Source organism: Lathamus discolor, chromosome 1 (assembly GCF_037157495.1).
Source record: "Lathamus discolor isolate bLatDis1 chromosome 1, bLatDis1.hap1, whole genome shotgun sequence".
In the NCBI taxonomy this organism is placed as follows: Eukaryota; Metazoa; Chordata; class Aves; order Psittaciformes; family Psittacidae; genus Lathamus; species Lathamus discolor.
In genome coordinates, this window is record NC_088884.1 from 80,480,757 (window position 1) to 80,499,708 (window position 18,952).

The following is an 18,952-nucleotide window of genomic DNA, read 5'->3' on the forward strand; positions in this document are numbered from 1 at the left end:
TGTGAAGAGAAGGCTTTCCAAGCAGTAATGGGAGTGGGGAAAAAAAACAACCCAGTAATGAAGTGTCAGGCAATAGTCTGGTTTTGGATAGTCTGGAGAGTGATACTTTGGGTACAATTTTAAGCATTTCTCCCAGTGGATACTCTGATCAGCGGGTAAGGATGTCAGCAGAAGTGGAGGATGATAACCAGCTGACAGAGGGAAAATGATCTGTTGTATCAGAGGTGCACTCAAAGACCATATAAGACAGTGGTTGAAGATTATATAGTATCTGATTGGATAAACAGTGCCTGTGAGCCCAGCCCTGAGGAGTGCATGCTGTTGGAGCACTGCTAATTCAATTTACCTACACTTGGATTTGTCTCTGTACGTAATTGAAAATTGAATTTTCTCTCTCTTGTTTTTCAACTCAAGAAAGTGTTTTGGGGCCTGGATCTTCCACCTCCTGACATACTGCAGGTAGACCACCGCAGTTAGTGGTAAAAGATGGAAACAATCTGTAGAGAGAACTGAAATCAAAGATGAAATTCACCTTGTTTAAGATGTGAGTCACTCTTTTCTGGCTGTGTTCACAGTGTTATGACAGCTGCACTGTTTCTGTAAAATTTTTTTCCCAACTGGAGAAAAAGTAGAAAGAGTTCGCATCCATGAAAAAAAACCACAGAAATTATGGGAGAAATGTTCTAAATTTTCTTCGGGCTAAATAAGCAATTAACTTTCTAAAGCAGTTCTAAATTCTGCTGAGTTGCAAAGTGTGTTCACTTTGCAGGTTCAGCTTTTTTTAAAACTCGCTATTGCTGTTACTCTTATCCAATAGATCAGATTGCTATTAGCTGATCCACCTGTCCTATGTTAGATAGAAAGCAGCATTCCCAGGCATCTTTTTTTATCTATTTTGGGCATCTCTGATTTCTTCCTATTTATCTATTTCAGGAACTTCACCAAACATGTCATGTAGACTTCGTCAATGACAGATTAGCTTAGTTTTTGTAATCACGTCTGAATACGTAAGTGTAATTAATTGTACTCACAAAGACACCTTGATTGAACCTGAGAAATCATATGCTGAGTTCTTCTCTGCTTAAAGAACTCATTTGAACTCATTTGTAATTTGTTGTTCCTCAGGTATGTCATCCATTCATGGTCCTTCTGATAAATTTACCAGTCGCACATGCTAAGCTAAATAGTATGACAGAGTATTCATGTATGGAGCTATAATCCTCTTCCTCTCTTGACTGAGCATAATATAAAATGCATGTATTCCAAAGGAAATATCCAGTGAGCAAATCACACAGTAGACCTCCCCGAGCCCAGGCAAAAGGATTCCACATCATTGCTATGAGCAGTGAAGCCCCTCTTAGAGGTCTCTTGGCTGCACACCTAAGTGCATAAATTCACATTTCTTCTATATTTTGTCTAGCGGTGATCCAAATCCCAGGACACAGGCCAAATAATCAGTTGCCTAAGGCAAATGAAGGGCTGGAGAAGAGCCTTTTCTTCTGCTTTGAGAGGATCCTGGAAAACCCAGTTGGCTGCTTTTGATGTTCTTGGTGCCAAGGAAGAGGCCAGAGTGAATGGGAGGCTGGCTATGGTTTTAGCTCCTTCTTGAGCATTTTTTTTATGATGTTTCAGGACTTTTCCCTAGTTTTCTGTCCTCTCTTCCAACCCCTCCCATACCTTGATGTACTTTTCAGGGTGGATGAGGCTTGAGGTCTTGTACTACACCTTTATTAGTAAGCAAGAGTTTGAACTGCTAGAATTCTGCTGGTTTGCTCACTTTCTTTCCTTACTCTAAATGTGAGAAACCATACTGACATCAGATATAGACAGAAATTACCTACATTCCATCATTAGGATGGGCAAGAGAAATTGTCTTCTGGAACAGAACAGTATAAAGAGCTGGGTGTTTAGATTTATGATATTGACCCACTCTAACCTCACACAGAGAAAACATCTCTCCAGAATGCTCTGCTTTTTGGTATTCCCATTGGCAGATGTATGTTATAATTTCTGGGAGAAATGAAGCAAACTGAATTCTGGTAAAAACAACCAGATTCACAGACTCTTAAACTGATGTTCTCTTGTTCACTGAAAAAAAGACAGATTGCTCAGTATTTCTACAGGCCTTTTGTCAATGTAATCCTGACACGACAGTGCAATCTTTTCTGAGAAGGCCACCTCCAGACTCAGGATGGCACTTCCATCAGAAAGCTTACTTGGTCCTTGCCCCCCCTGCTGAAACTGCAGACAGTGACCATTTATTGTCAACTGTGATGGTGGCAAAGGTAATGTGCACACCTGCCTGCAGTAGGAACTGGACTGAGGTCATCAGCTCATTTCACATGGGAGGATAAATTACCACTGATAGTAATTCTTGATCATTAATAACATTTGTTTGAGTACAGGCTAGCATTCCACATGGGAGGTTGTTTGAATTGCATTAGCAATTTACTGAGACAACTGTTCTCAATGGTTTAATGTTAGTAAAGCATAGAAATTAAGGTAATTTAAATAAGTTGTCTTCTTTGGAGAGTCATCCATGGAGTATCATACATTGTACAAAGGAAAGAAACATGAAATTGCAGATTGTTTAGACTAGGCAATCACAGTATGTTCAGTTGTGCCATTAAAAAGCTGAGTAACAAATTCACTCTTATGCAGATGGTCAGTGTAAAGACATCATGTTAAAATGTCCCATTGGTTTAGTCAGCTCTCTCCCCAGCCTGAGTCCCATTTGAGAGAGGCAGTAAGAGGGGACTGAAGAGACCCAGATAAGCATGCAGCTTAGGTGCATCTGACAAACGATCCCTTTCAGTGTGCAGTAGGAATTTCACTTTCTGTAAGTTGGGCTGTTCCGTCATGTTTTCCACTTTTCTTTCTACAACAGCCCATTCCAAGTTATATCCATGCAAATATAAATGGTTCTCACTTGTAGCTGAAAGCTCAGACCCTTTCAAAATTGGATCAATTTGTCTTAGGCTGTGAAATACCAGTTTAGGAGTGAACAATTGAAATATTGGGATTTGATTTATCAGATAGGCTTAGTAATATAAACTTTTTCCAGTCCTTTTTCTGGGAGTTAGTTCATTAATTTGGATATGGCACTGTGTCAGACCCAGAGGAAAGATGTTACTGAACCAGAAAATATAACTGCTGTTGATTGAATTTTTCTAAAATTCTTTGTACAGTTTTTATTATTATTTGTAAAAGCTTAGGATCACAGAATGGTTTGGGTTGGAAGGGACCTTAAAGATATCCAGTTCCAACCCCTGCTATGGGCAGGGACACCTTTCACTAGACGAGGTTGCTCAAAACCCCTTCCAACCTGGCCTTATTTTCAAGGGGTTGTTTGTTTTAGATTTTAAGTAGTAAAATATCACTTCCAGCATGAGAAAATTCGATTTTTTTTTAAATCCTTCCCATGATTGCAATAGCTGAGTCTGCCTTGTGTCTAAGTTTGGTCCCAGGGTTGACTGTGATCCAACAATTCTCTTCCTCATTTCCACCTTCATTATTGCAGTCCCGTGGGGATGGGCTGAACTCTCAGTAGTGTGATAGGGATGAAGGTCACATAGACATACTTTGTCACATTCTTTGGCTTGCAGTGAAGGAATCATTCTACTTTTGTTCTGCTGCACTGCTCGTTTTGTGCACAACTCATAATATTGAAAGCATGATCCAAAGCCTGTGATGTCAACGGAAATCTTTCAGCGAGTTTTAGACCAGACAGGAGGGAAGTACTTCACCACCACTGTTAGAAAATCATGTCTATCTCAGTTGCTTGAGGACACTTCACATGACAGTCATTAACATTTTGGGTAAGATTTTCTTCATCCTAGTATTATTCCACCAAAGTCATTGTTACGTTTTCTATTTGATTTTTCAGGAGCAAACCTAAGAAAAATATAGGTGAACATTTTTGGTTCTTTATTCATTTGTTGCTGACAGTCATCAGCAATTGCAATGGATAATGCATTGGAAAAATTACTTCATCTCTCATTTCTAGAAACAGCAGGCCATGTTATCTGCTGTGTGTGCCTTATGTAGTGATCTGCTTCAGCAGATACAAGACTTAAAGCTTAAGTTCTTTTGGTCCAGCACTTCTCACAATCATCGAGCTTACTTTTTAAAATACAAGCATGAAAACCTGGTTTAGAAGCACAGGAGAGTCTCTAAAGAGAGGTAGGTCAGCATTTCTAGAAAAAAAATAATGCAGTATGGGTGTCTCTGAAACAGAGGAAGAAACAGCACCACAGCCAAAAAGAAGACAAAGCAAGCACCCAGGTTCATAACTAAGCAACATGAAATTCTTGTTCTTATACTCTTTGTATTAAACTATATTCCCAGTAGTGGTCTTTCATAAAACTATCAGAGTCTACCCTTGTTCACTTTCTGGTAGAATCTGTTAGTTTTTTCTACCCATAAGTTATCACATTTGCCTACCCAGGCTGATATTTGAAAAATATGTTTCATGTCAGATAGCAGCCCTGAATACTGAAAGTCTGCAATAAAACATTGAGGTCTGAGTTCTTAAAGATGTTATTCAGGACTGTGGTTGAAATTGCACATAATTAAATGTGTACAGAATTGTGAGTACTGTTAATTACATTTACAATTAGGCCAATTTAGTTGTGATTACGTATAAAACTGAAAGATAGATTGAGACCTGGCTAAAAATTTGAGCCACCGTATCACTCTCCAGATGTCAGATTATTGTCAGGCAGTTCATCATTGAATTAAATTAACTATTATTCATATAGAAATTTATGGATAACTGTTGGAGAATATGAAGTGGTGAAGAATATTAGAAAGTATATGGTTTTGTACATAAATGTTACATATGTGTTTTATTTGAATTGTCAATCAGATGTTGAGAATCAAAGGATTAAAACCAGGTATACCTGTTTCCTTACTCATTGATTAAAACGTGGACACTATTTTATATGTGTATCTAGCAAGGATACTCCCTTCATGTGTCTGTCTTTAAAGAATAGAAAAAGCTGGGTGTGCTATACAGGATGTGGAGACTTTTTGGTGGAAATCAATCTAACACACAGTTTTTCAATTTCTTCCTTCCCTCTGCCTATGTCCTGCCCCTTCCTCCCTATTGCTAGGGAGTTTTCCAAAGAAAGAGAGAAGGCTAAAGCTCGGGGTGATTTCCAGAAGTTACGGGAAAAACAACAGCTAGAAGAGGATTTGAAGGGATACTTAGACTGGATAACTCAAGCAGAAGATATTGACCCAGAAAATGAAGATGAAGGCATGGATGAGGAGAAGCCTCGAAACAGTAAGCAATTTTCTTCTGTCTGTTTCTCCCCTTCTGTACTTTTAGCAAGAGAGCCTGTTCCCACCTGCTGTAGTGCTGAGATGGCTTATAAGTAAGAACAAGTTCTTTCTGAGACTCTCACTATGTATATACATGGTTCCAGTTTAATGCCTGTTGGAAACTGTGAAAGGGAGAAATACGTGTACAATAATTGATATTGGTCTGCAGATCCTGTTTCTTGTCTGTGATACTGACATAAGTTCCTGGTATCTGGCAGAAAAAAAAAGGTCAATACTTGCTGTTAAAGTCCACTTTTGAGATAAGTTTTAAAATTTAAATCTGTCTCCTATTCATTTATTTGATTGCAGTTCAGTGTTGCAGGCAGTTTACACATGGTTAATTACTTTGAAAGCAAAAGTTTCTAGGCAAAGCAGTACTACCGTATGGGAGAAAGGCCAAATTAACCCTGCTCTACAGTAAGTGGGCCATCTGTAACTTGATTGAAATCAGTGAAATTGTGTTTGGTTTTGCCAGGCAGGAATTAAGCTTTCAAATATTTCTTAAAAGGGAATTATCTCTTACTCTTATGTTCTGGAGTAGAGAAGGTGTTTGTACAAAGTGAGAATTCACCAACTATCTCATCTGATTAGAAATCCTGAAGATGGCTTGAAGAAAGCAGTGATTTTCTACATTTCATTACCTTCATTGAATTTTCTTCTTCCTTCTCCTATTTGACCAGTACAGCCTGTGTAATACTTCAGAAATACCTACCAGAAACATTTATCATTGCAGGTTGTGCACTTTGGAAATGTCAGACTTGGAACCCGAGACAGTTACACAGTTAATGGGAACTGCCTGTACTTTTAGCTTTCATTACAGAAATGGTCATTTTCTTAGTTTGATTTTGGAAGAGAAGACAGGAAACATTTCCCCAGAGATCACCCTTCGTACGAAACAAGCAAAATCCATGAGATGATCAAAACAGGAACATACATTTTAGTAAGAAGGTTGGACATGGCAAACTTGCACCTACAGAGTAAAGCAAGATATGTATCAGATGCTCATGATCTTTTGGGGAGTAAGCACTATTCCCCATTGTTGCCAGGACATTGAAGTTCTTTCAGAAAAAAAAGGTACAACCTTATTTATATAAAGTTATACCCATGATACTGAGGTATCCGGGCTTGAAGGAGTCACAAAGGTGACCTGCTCAGTTTCCCCAAATCAGGTTATTTTGGTTTTTATGCTGGTGTCGTCATAACTTTCATTACCACTTCATTACCTCAGTAATCACTCAGAAATGAATTTATTCTTCTTGGCCAAGATTTGCTGCTCTGAGGCATATAATACATGGAATAAATGAAGGTGATGTCTGATGATCGAAATTAATTTGTAGACAGAATTCCCTATATTTAAAAAAAAAAAAAGGTAAATAAAACCAAAAAAACCACTACCGTAGTGGGCTCTGGTTAGTATACTTATATGACATATGAGTGTGGAGGCGAAGGAATGGGTTGCACACAACTCCATTGAAGTCACCAGGAGACTTTCCCTTGACTTCAGTGGATTGGGTCAAGTTTATCACATTTCCTCTTTAGAGACTTGCCTGCTAAAGAAATGTGTAGCCATAGTGGTAAGGTAAGGTGATGAGAACTTACCTTGCTTACTAGCAGATTTGAAGTTTTTCTTTTTAAATGAACACAAAAATAATGCTGTTTTTGTAAAAGAGTTGTGGAATGTGCATGGTGTAGATTCATTGCACATGCTGTGGGGTGGGGTCAATCCACATTTGAGCTGACAAGCTCCTTTATTGGGTGGTGATATTAAGAACTGAAAGATAATGTATCTTCAGCTTGCTTTCAGTTCTTCCTGTTTAGTTTAATAATGTGAGTTTTGTAAGACACAGTTTATAGAAATCAGTCCTCTTATATCCAACAAGTTGCCTACACTTTCTCACAATTGGCTATTCATGACAGAATTGCATACTGTTAGTAAACTAACTTGCTGCTCATTTCTTTTCCAAACTATTAGTGAATAGAGAGTCTTCAATGCCATCGGTTCCAAGTGTCAGGTGTAAGGGCAGTGGCTGCTGACCAGTCCCTTGTACACAACATGTTCTCTGTGACATTATAGCTTTGGGTCACATTATCCATTTTTATTACATGACAGACCAGGTTGGGGAACAGATGTTTGCAGTGCAGAGTGCTAAACAGTAGAATTAAGCCTCTGTTGAGGGGAATTGCTCAGGATGCAAAGGAAGGCTGTGGACTGATTTTGACCGTGTGCTGGGGACAGTAGTAATGTGAACAAAACTCTGCACAAGAGAATAGCATAGACCAAGCAAACAGGTCACTCCATGAAGTTTTTTGCCTGTTCTTCTGACATATGTGCTCCATCTAGTGCAGGCTATTGATACCAGTATTCTTCTTGGCACTTGTGGCCTGCATCTGTGAATGCCAAATTAATACTTCTAACTTTGGTGTATTATCTGGTGTCTCCCCACCACAGGCTTTTCCAGCTATGGAAGTAAAGGGTCTCTGTGCTGACATCCTCTAGTGAGGAAGCACATAGCCTCTGAGTACAGAAGGTAAAGAGCAACACTCCTCATTCCACCCTGAAGCCGGTTGCATACTTTCACTGAGCAGTTATGGAGCTTGCACTCTGCCCTTCTGTATTTCTTGAATCACATTCATATTTTCCTGTATGCTGTTGTATGTACTTTCACACAATTGCAGTTTATTGCTTAAACTCTGTTGTATTTTTTGATATTTCTGAATTTCAATCTTTACTCACGCAACAGGTAGGAGTGTATTTGCAAAACCAAATAGCTTGTAAACATCCTCTAATAAGATGTCATACTCACTTAATTGGTTGATATGCTTATCTGTCATGTATGTCACATGGGAAACTCCTGGTATACATACTGTGCCTACCCATGTGATTCCGCATCTTGCTTATCCTACTGCCTATGAATACACCTTCTGCTGAGCCATCTCAACTCAGTCAGGTACTGTGCACTAGTTTATTAACCAGCTCTGACAAGTCCTGCCAGTTCTCCTGAAGCTGAGTCACTTTGCAGTTTTACTGCTCTTAGGTCTTGAAAAGTCTGCTAGAAAATGGGTTGAATGAACACTGTGTAACAAAATCAAACCAAGAAGTTAGAGCTCCTTTTCTTAATGGCTTCAGGTTGAGATAATACCACAGAAAAGGTACCGTGAGTTAAGTGACAGGGTGTTTTGGTTGGTTTTGATTGGGGTTTTTTTGATGTGTTATCTACTGTGTTGAATGTTTGGGCACTCATGCCAGCAGTCAGTCACCAGTAGAGTTAAACTGAGGAAAAAAGATGGTATTAATTCTCTTCCAAAATAAGCTCCAAGTATAACGGACAGATGGCACAGTTGTAAATTCCTCAGGAATCCCTTTGGCATGAGTGCCCCCAAGACATTTGAATCTCACCCACTAGCAGTGCTGAGCTTGCATTGCCAAGGCTCCAATGTCTTCCTTGTCTTCCTGTGTTTAGCTCTTGCTGAAAGAGCTCAGTTGCCTCATATGCACCTTCAGTGTGTTTTTCTCTCTAATGCTCTTCAAAGCTCACTGCCTCCTGTCTCCAGTACACCTCCTAAAGTGTTACTCCACAGAAGTGTTGCTACCCCATCCAACACACTTTTTTCAGTGTTTAATTAACAAATAATGTTGATATTTAAGGTATCAGCATTGTGCCTTTCAGATAACAGTCACTGAAGCACATGGGGCAGTTCAGACCTCCTTAAGTTGCTGGTTTAGCTGAGTAAACTTCAGGGGTTGCCTTTGCATCAGTTATATTGTACCAATGCTCAGGATATGTGGAGTTTTGCCTGAACTCTGACAGTAACTCACATCATTACTTTAAAGAAGTCACATCAGTTTTTGCTTCCTCATTTTTCTCTTGGAGGTTGCTTGGAGTTTTTTGTTTCTTTTGGCTTTTTTAGAAAAGATATCAGAAAAGTTTAGAAGTTTAATTAAAAATCACTTATTAAACTAGAGACTCAGCTAACATAAATTTGGAGGTTCAGCAGTTTACACCATCTGGGTTCTGACCCAGGTAGTATACCTAAACTGAATCATCCCAAACACAGAGAACATATGTCTCTAGTCTCTTCTCTGTCCTTAGCTGCAGAGGGAGGTTTTACTGTCATCTTAGTCTGTAGAGAGGGCTGCCTGCCTGTCAGCATGGGAATTGCCTCCTGTAAAACAGAGAACACAAAGTGGAAGGGAAGCAAAATTCACTTGCATCCTAATTTGGTTTGACTGCCTGTGCCAGTCCTTAGGGCATCATCAGTCATATATTGTATATGCCATTGCTTTTCTGGAGCTGTCAAACTTTGCCCTAAGTCTCATTCGGTGTTTACAGCCCTTAATGAAATGGTCAACAAGTCCAGGGACTACAACACCAAGGACATTAGTGGAGGAAAGGGTAAGAAAGGAAGATAAATGCAGCCAGAGTCAGTCAATCTGTGCAGCCTTTAGCTGATGCTCTCCATAGCAGAGGTCTTGGCATTCTGGGGCAGTTTATTACCAGTCATCTCTCACATGTGTTGAGGGGCATTCACAGGGCAGGCTGAATTCATTCTCTGTGTTGTAGGAAGTACATGTTTAAGGCAGTTTTTCCTTGTTGTTTGCAAACATCATTTTGCCATTATGACAGATGTGAGGTGGGAAATGTAGAAAGGCTTCTGAGGGCTGTTTGTGTTGGTGGTTTTCTTCTATGTTCTTTCCCTGATGGGCCTTCTACATGGGAAGAAAACATTAATTTGACAGAGAAGAGAAACACATGTCATGGCACAAAACAGCTACTGAATTTCAAAATTACATGATAACAAAGAGAACCATCCCTCCTGTTGCCACAGTAACTGGGAATTTGCCCTTTTTTAAATTCTTGAGTGTGGTCTGGAATGCATCTGTGTGGCTGTGGGCAGAAGCAGGAAACCTCAATCCAACCCAGATTCTCCTCCTATTGAAATTAATTGGCAAAACTCCCATTGACTGCACTAGGGTCAGGAAAAAGCTGTGAATGAGGAGGGAGAAGTAATTTGATGTTTCTGACTGCTCAGATTTTTGCCCTCCCTCTGTTTCTTTCTATTTCAGTTCTACTTGGTGCTGCCATCTGCAGTGTGAGTAGGACCACATCAATTAACAGAGTCCCTGAGAGTAGCAGAGCCCACTGCTTAGCTGTTGGGATCTGATAACAAAGACATTCTGTGATTCAAGACAAGTCATTCGTCTAGTTAAGTTATATCCAAGATAGTGCTGTAAATTCAAGATCTGATTTGTGGGTGGCTTTACAAAAATTCAAAGTCTAATCAAACTCCAGCCTCAATTCTAATGGGACTGATGGCTGTAGATAATCAAGTTTTCATGTAACACATGAAAAAGCAGTACAAACCAATGTGTTGCCTATTAAAAAGGTATGCCAATACTTCAGATAGTATATTAAACAATGAAAGGTGTGTGAGGGGAGTTGACATATGTGCAGATTTATGCCTAAGTGGCAATGGAAAGCGCCCAGCTGAAGACAAGAAGTACAGAAATACAGTCAGCTTCCAAAATACATAAAAACCAAAGTTGTTTAAAAAGAAATAGCCTGGAATCTCACCTTCAGAGCACTTATTGCAGTGCCTTGGTGACCTCTGGAAATGTTTGTTAACATCTGAGTTCACTGCCACTAAGGAATCAACTGCAGCCAGATGTTTTGGTGAGCTACAGATTTTGTCTCACTCCTACAAACAGTGTTACTTGTGAAAAACACTAGTTATGATGAGGAAGTAAAAATGCATATAATCACAGGATAATGAGACTCTCAGAATCATCAGAAAATGATTCTGAGACAGGGAGGAAGTTTTCAGCTGCAAAAGTGAAAGTTTTGGGAGAAACTGGGTCCTCTTGGACCCTTGCAACTTTCAGAAAAACTGTATTTTCCATGGAAACCCTGTGTGCTTCTGAACATCAGGCCAGAATTGAGGAGAGCTGGTGGTTCAAACATGAGAAGAATTTGAGAACTCTAGAAATAGAAGCCTGAGTAATTTCAACCCAAACAGGGTTTTATTCCCAAGAGCCCCAATAGAAGTTTGACTCTATTACGTAACAGGGATAAAAGCGTGACCACCTTTCTCTGAAATTTCAGGCTTTTTAGGATTTACCTATCCAATTTCTCTCAACTTCCTTTTGCAAAGGCAACTTATATACCACAAGGAGAATCTATTGATTGCAGAGAGGCTATGTACCAAATACTTTCCGTTTAATGTAATGAAAGCTGTCACTAAATCCTTTGCAACCCTTTGGGAAAGTTAGCAGTTTGAAGCTGTTGGCTAGAGAGAGTTTTGTGTACAGATCTAATCAGAATGACAAGAGAAAAGAACACCAACTTGTTCAATTTTTACATTTAGAAATTTCATATGTCAGCTTGCTCTGTGGCCTCCGAATCAAGTGCTTAGTGTACTGACAAGGCAGTAGCTTATTACTTTTAGCCTAAAAAATAGTATGGTAGAATAGCACATAACAGGATTTTCAAAGGCTTGGTTATATGCTAAAATTTCAGGGTGGCCTAAAAAATCTCATGGTCCATTTTCTATGATGAAATTCATTGGGGAAGAGCACAGCTAGGGAAATAACATAGATGAGGAGGGGAAAATGAAAGTATATTTGTGAGATGTCTATTTTAAATTCAGTCTTTACCATCGTTGCCTTAAAATTCAGGTCTTCTTACTCTATGAGCAAAGAGATGGTGTATTGAGTTGATTTTGTCTCCTGTTGTACAGAATACACTTGAAACACTCTTGAACTTGTTAACAACAAGTAATTCCCCTCAGATTTATTCTAGTTTCATCCTCAGAATTTGTCCCGATGTATTTCGCACACACATTAAGGGACATGGGCAGTCACCCCTTGACAGGCATGCACAACTTGGTATTTTAGAGGATTTTTGCCTGTTATCAAAAATCAATTAGAAAAAAATAATATAAAAAAGGAAACAAACCATAGGGTACTTGCATGGGATTTAATGTAATCTAAGCAAAAGCTTTAAAAGGCACAGGCTGAAAAATGAAACCTGTATTAGTTCATTTCCTCCAATACCAGTTGGTGATTTGAGGATACTATCATACAACCTGGTTGCATTTTGTTTTCCATGTGTAAATACAACGAAATAAAAGCCAGTGTTGTAAAATGATTTATTACCTGTCAAAACCTCATCTAGAGATAAAGAAAGCACAATGTCATCTACTTTTATCATTGTCCACTGATGTGGAAAATAATCATCTGGTAACTAAGAAAAGATTTGCTGCAGTGCCAATTGTAGGCATTTCACAAGGGCACTTGATAGGTGTTTCACAAGGAGTTTAGTAGCTGTGATAGATTTATTCCCTTTTACCTGGAGACAGAGGGACAAAAGAAGTAAAGAAGTGGGTATTGGTGTTCTCTGCTCCACCAGTGTCCTCTAGGGAAGAAAAACTCCATGTACTCTGTGGCAGAGGTTCCAAAACATGGTTTATGCAGACAAGAGTAACAACAACTCCCAGCTGTGTGCTGTGCCCAGTGCATGCTCTGTAGAAACCAGTCCCAGTGGCATTTTTCTACCTTGCCATCTTTTGAAGTAGCTCATACACATCTCTTAATACTATAGTTGGAGGAATACTTCCCAAAAGGCCTTTGTAAATGATAAGTCAGCTTTGTTTTTGTTGTATGGTTGTTTTCTTCACAGAGAAGCTCACGCTGCAAAATGCTGCATGGGTTTGTGCTACAGATGTCAAGCTTGAGTCTATAATTAGCATGCTGCCTAGAAAAAGCTTCTGGGAGATTAGTTCTCTCATTGGGCTGAATTACTTCTGCAGTCCTTAGGCAAAAATCCTCCTGAAGTTGCTGGGGATTTTGCCTGGGTAAGGACTTGGGCCCAATCTGTTTCATCTGAGGTCAGTAACAAAACATGCCAGTGTCAGCACTTGAAAATGTTGCCCAGTGTGAGGTCTTGATGAACGAGAGGCTTCTCTGCTCACTCATGACTTCAGTATTGTGTAACAGTCATCCACCAAATGGAGAGCATGAGATATTCGGGATCTGAAGTTACTTACAGTACTGAATAGTCCAGATAGTACTTTTTGCCCAGTGCATAATTCCATTGGCTAAAATGCAGTTGTATCTGGCATCAATTTGACTCACTGTCATTGCAGGCATCTGGCTTCCATAACTGTACTTCAGGAAATGTGGGATCAGACCCAGATAAACTTTTATATCCTAAAAAGGAAAAAAAGCATGAGAAGAGAAAGAATGAGAAGGCATTTGTGAGGCTTCATAGTGACCTTGTAGGTAGCTGTGGTAACAGAGCATCTAGGGCAATGATACTCAAGTAATATCAGTGATACTCAAATAAAGCTGCCATATGAAAGTGTCATTTTCATTGTTTAACTTTCTGCTTCCATTTTTGTCCTATATTCCATCAATGTCAACAAAACTGATGCCAACATTTGACTTTTTCTTACTGGAATCAGACCAAAGCTGAGAGGAGACTTCCTTCCTGACACTCTTCACATGCTGCTTTCTTCTTTTTTTGTGAGTGAAAAAGCAAGGAAGCAGTAGGGCCTCATCCTTGATTGTTTGTTTTTCCCCCTATTTCCAAGAGGAGGAAAGAGGAAATAGCAAAAAAGTAATTATCTCAAAGAAATGAAATTAAAAACTTTGGGATTTCAGTTATGCTTAGAAATGCTTCATATACAGCATTGGTTCTTTAAAATATGTATGCAGGTTAACATTTGGAGAGTGGAGTAATGTTGTTCTGGGCTCTTCTGTCTAATCTAAAGGAAAAGGCACGGGAAAGGTAAATGATGTTCTGAAGGTCACCCACTCCCTCAGTGCCAGAGTCTCTCATACCATTCTCTGCCCTCTAGATGAAAATTTTGACCTTAGATTGTATCATGAAAGGCATTTACAGGTTTGATCCAGGTACTTTTGAACTATTTTCCTTCATTGGGAATTCACCATAATCATCTCAATCACTTTCATAGATACAATTTTCTTGTTCCCCAGAATGTATGGATGGTTCACACCATACATTAATCCACAGGTTTTATTTTATTAGAAACATAATTTAACAACCAGCTATTACAAAAAAGCAGCATTTAGCTTCATTGTTCTGTGGATTTCACAACTTCCCATTTTCTCTCTTTCTGGATGAAAAAAAGCCTTGATCATAAAACAAAAAGCAAGCAACCACTTGAAATCCTTCTTCCCATTCTATCTCTGCTGATAGTTACTGCTCAGGGTAGGTAAACCCTATCTAACTGAATGAGATGTAGAAGTAGTTTAGCTCAAGGCTGTGTTTAATGTCAAAGCGCAGTATGGAGAAAAATTGTTTCTTATATCTGAATGAAGAGCTAAAGAAGAAAAAGCTGCTGGTATTCAGGAAGCCTCAGGACAAAGCTGTGACCAATGTTACAATATATAATTCTGCAGTAATCTGTTCTAACGTAACATCAGAAGGCCTGATATTGTTTGGTGAAGTGGGAAAAACATTTCTAAAAAGTAGAGCAGAATAACTCTTCACTTTGGGGAAGGTGGGCCAAATTCAAGCATGTGTCTGGCTCCAGCTGCCAGTTTCTTGAGTGAGTGCTGGTGAACAGTGACAGCTCTGAGATAATTAACTGACTCTGAAAGGGTCACTGCAATGAGCATCTACCAAATCTCCATGCCACTGCCGCCACTTGTGCATGGAAGAAGGGAGGGCAGCATGAAAGCAAACTTCAAAACTGTGTTAGTTTCTGCCTTCAGGCTCAATTTTAATTCTTGCTCCCTCGTGGACATCAAAAGCTGCATAAGTTAGGTAAGTTCCCAAGCTGCTGTAGTTCACTTCTGGGGAAAAAGCCTCTTTGTATAAGATTCTCTATGAGTGAAAAGTTTTATGATGATCTACACAAGCTCTTACTGTCTCGGAGCTGAGGATCTGGTTTGTATTGTTCAGCTTACAGTTTTCTTCCAGCTTCTCCCTTCCCTCACTCTTGTAACATGGAGCACAAACATTACACTGAGAACCACTAGAGCAGTGATGTGTGACCATATACAGCATACAGAGGCTGACATTAATGTTGATAGGGCATTAAGTTTATCTACTATAAAAGCTATTTCACTAGCAAAGACTGTCTGATGAGATAACACTTCTGTTTTGCCTGCTGGAAAGAGAGACTTATGTTGACGTAGAAATCCTCTTACAGTACTATCATGTTAGAGAGAAATATCTTTGCAGGTAAGGCTTTCGAAGGAATCCATTGTTTACATAGCTGGGGAAGACTCCTTTGTACAAATAAATTAATCTCCATCTGCCCTGTTGGGAAGTACTTCTTGAAGCTGTCAAGATTTATCAACTGACACTGTGATTCTGCTTCTCAAGGAAGGACATTAGAGGGAGCAGTCTGTGAGAAAACTGCCATTGCCATACCTTCTGACAGATTGAACATGCTTCATTTCCCGTGATTAGGGAGGCATAGAAGGCATTCGGTACCAGGATCTCCACAGAAAATTTTAGGAAGAAATGCCACAAACCCCCAGGATACAGCAAGGCCACTATCTTTTTTAAGTAGATGCCAAGAGTGTGCTCTTAAATCTTTAAAAGAGCACTTGAAGTGCTTTTAAAAACTGTGGAGTATTCAGCAGTTCCAGTGAAGTCAGTGAGAATGACCTGTGATCAATATTTGAAAACCAGTTATCATTGCAGATGTAGTCTTAAAAGCCTCTTCGTTGAGAAGAAAGTATTGGTGAGCAGGACTGATGGCAGCTGAAACTCTGAGGATTTTTTAATGTAGTATACAGAACTGTAAGGAGAGTGGCTGTGGTGTTCAGTAATAGTAGCTGAGGGACATGGAGCATGTGTTTGGAGTTAGAAATAACTGTTGGGGGTGAAAATTACTTGTATTACAGTAATGCCAGCGGAGATCAAAGCCACAGTGTGTCTGGCACTGTATATACTCAAATTAAAAGTATATGTATGTACTTCCGTTCTACAGGAAACCAAAGCTAGTATAGATGGGTTCAGCTGCCAAAACATATTCATCTACTGCCAATTTAGATACTTCATGGTCCTAAGACCTTCATTGTGGACTAACAGATCAAATACAGCACTCTTGTGGTGTGATATTTGGAAGGGCATATCCCAGGTGGGATGTCAAAAATGCCATCCAGTGCATCAGAAGAGGCGACTGAGTGTGTTTACTCCAAAGACATGTAGAAAAAGTTCAGTACAACTAGAACCTTCAATATGCATCTTGTAAGCTGAATGTCTTAAAAGTGTTCTTGGTAGATAGAAGAATACAATAAGACCAATTGCAGCAGAAATTATATGTTCTGATATGAGCTTTTTCTCCCCCCAGGCTAAGTGTGTATTCATCATGACCTGTCTACCTATCTGTTTTTCTTCTCTTATGTATTTTATATTATAACTTGAAGATTCATGAGAAGGAAGATAAATATTGAGGCCTAGACCCTGTATTCCTTGGCCCAGACCAAGAGTTCTGTGTGGGAATGGGTCAAACTGAGAAGCCTCTAAGAGACCAGGACAGGCTGAGGGAGGCAGGGGTAGCATTAGTGTCACTCTCCCAATGAAACTCTCATATCTTCCACTTACCCTGCCCCTGACTGCAAGGTAGCCTGAGTAGCCCATTGCATTCTTAGATTGATTCACAAGCAAGTACACAAGAATGCAAAGATAATATTATTCTGTTTTAAGTACAAATGGGGTTAGGAAGCTGCCCGTCCTGTTGTAAAGGTAGTGCAATGGAGGTAGTGGCCATCCTGTTGTGAAGGAGCAGCGCAATGTGCCTGTAGCTGACAGGAGGTCTGCAGCACAGTGATATTCCTGTGGCAGAGCTTGGTGACAAGGAGTCTGAGTGATATTACACAGCTGAACTAGTATTTATATTACCAAACTGATAGCCAGTGATGGCGTAGCTGGGAAAAACCAGCAGTTGTGAATGCCACCCAGCCCTTTTCAGCGCTTTGATGGGAAACCTGGGAAGCTTGCAGTCCAGCACAAACTGCTAATAAGATAAAAATCTGGTGTTGTATTTGCTCCTGGGAAAAGAAGCTGGTCTCTCCATCCCAGTTATCTCATAAACGGCATCAAGCCTGGAGAGGTGGCGGAGGAAGGAAAATCTTTCCAACTGGGGAACTGAACTGAAAATAGCTGTGGCACTGAGTCTGCCTGCTGATTACAGCAGCTCTTCAGTTAGCAGGATTGTAGAGATAAGTCAACAGATAAGAAAATTGGCCTTTCAGATTTCAAGGCTTAAATTCAAATTCAGCTTTAGGTCCCATGGGTGTTCATGGTGCTGCTCACATCCTCGTTTCCATTTCCAGAGTTCACAGATGACAGCACGATGCATCTCACTTCTCCTTGTCCACCTGAGGAAGGACTGCAATCAGATGTGTCCCTCCAAGTGCAAACTGTAGAGGTCTTGTAGTGGGCCCAAGGATAGGTAGCACGGGTCACTGGAGGTTAGAATGAGAACGTTACCTAATGAGAATTTTAACTATATTAAAATGCACAGGCTTAAGTAGCAGAAGGGTTAAGCATCAGAAGGATGCAGCAGCAGAGCTGCGTGGATCCTCACAGATGTGCGGATCAAAATGTAAGTGTATTATCTAGCTGTTTGAAGAACCACGAACAGAATAACAGGGCTATGCCAGGTCACGAATTACTTGTTTTAACACAGCTGTGTGAGGGAAGCTTGCATAACACCTGCCCACACTAAGCTTAGCTCAAGCTGTTGTTATCAGTCCCTCAGTCTCCAGCATGCACATGCTAGAAGTATTTGCAAACTAGGAATCTATTATTTCAAGGTCATTATAAAATGCTTGTTTCTTTGGCTCAGCGTAATTGACCTATTCTCAATGCCTTACTCAAGAGGTATAAAAGCTTTAATTACAGGTTTGACAAGCTGACTTTAAGGGCAAAACTTTTAACTTCAATTCTTTGCTTTTCTTCACAGTAACACACAGCCTGCCCAGCTAGCATGTCTCATGCTTCTGACTCATATGATATTGTGATAATAGTGTCTAGTATCAGACTAGTCATTATGTTAGCGAAAGTGTCTGAAAGAACACCACAAGCAGGAGCAGCACGCAAAATCACAAGCATTTTATTTACTAGGCACAGAAGAAATGTAGCAGACTAGGTTTTAAAAACAGAATTTTATGCACATATCAGAATAGCAGAGGTGAGATCCATTTCAGCTCATGAAGCTGAATAGAATCTGTTCAGTGTGATACATGAATGCCACTGCAGGGGTTTAGTGCTTTCACACAGCCCTGGCTCCAGAGTGACCTAGATCTTGAGTGTGTTGCTATACCTGTTAATCAGTGAACTGAATTGCTGGTTCAAACAATCCAGAATTACCATCAAGGAAGGCATCATCCAGAAGCCTTCTCACACATCCCACCTGAATACTGGTATTAGAAAATGCCTGCACTTGCTGAGAACTGATCTTTGTCAGGCAGTGCCTGTGCAGTGGGACAGCTCAGATGGACTGGGCCTTGCTGCTCTCTCTTCTTCATAATATTAATACTCTAATCTTTTAAGTAAGTCACTCCTAAGTTAAGTCTTCCCAGGCGCACGAGACGTACACGACTCTTCCAGCTTGCAGGTTGGTATTTCAGATGAAAGCATTCAGT

General features: G+C 39.9%; 1 protein-coding gene across 1 annotated transcript in view; it reads left to right on the forward strand.

Annotated features, from left to right (window-relative positions):
- Positions 1-18,952, forward strand: part of CACNA1C (calcium voltage-gated channel subunit alpha1 C) — a 489,049-nt gene that overhangs the window by 338,487 nt on the left and 131,610 nt on the right. The window contains exon 9 of the mRNA XM_065682645.1: positions 5,115-5,287. Within this exon, the coding sequence (XP_065538717.1) occupies positions 5,115-5,287 (173 nt within the window). The remainder of the gene's footprint in view (positions 1-5,114; positions 5,288-18,952) is intronic.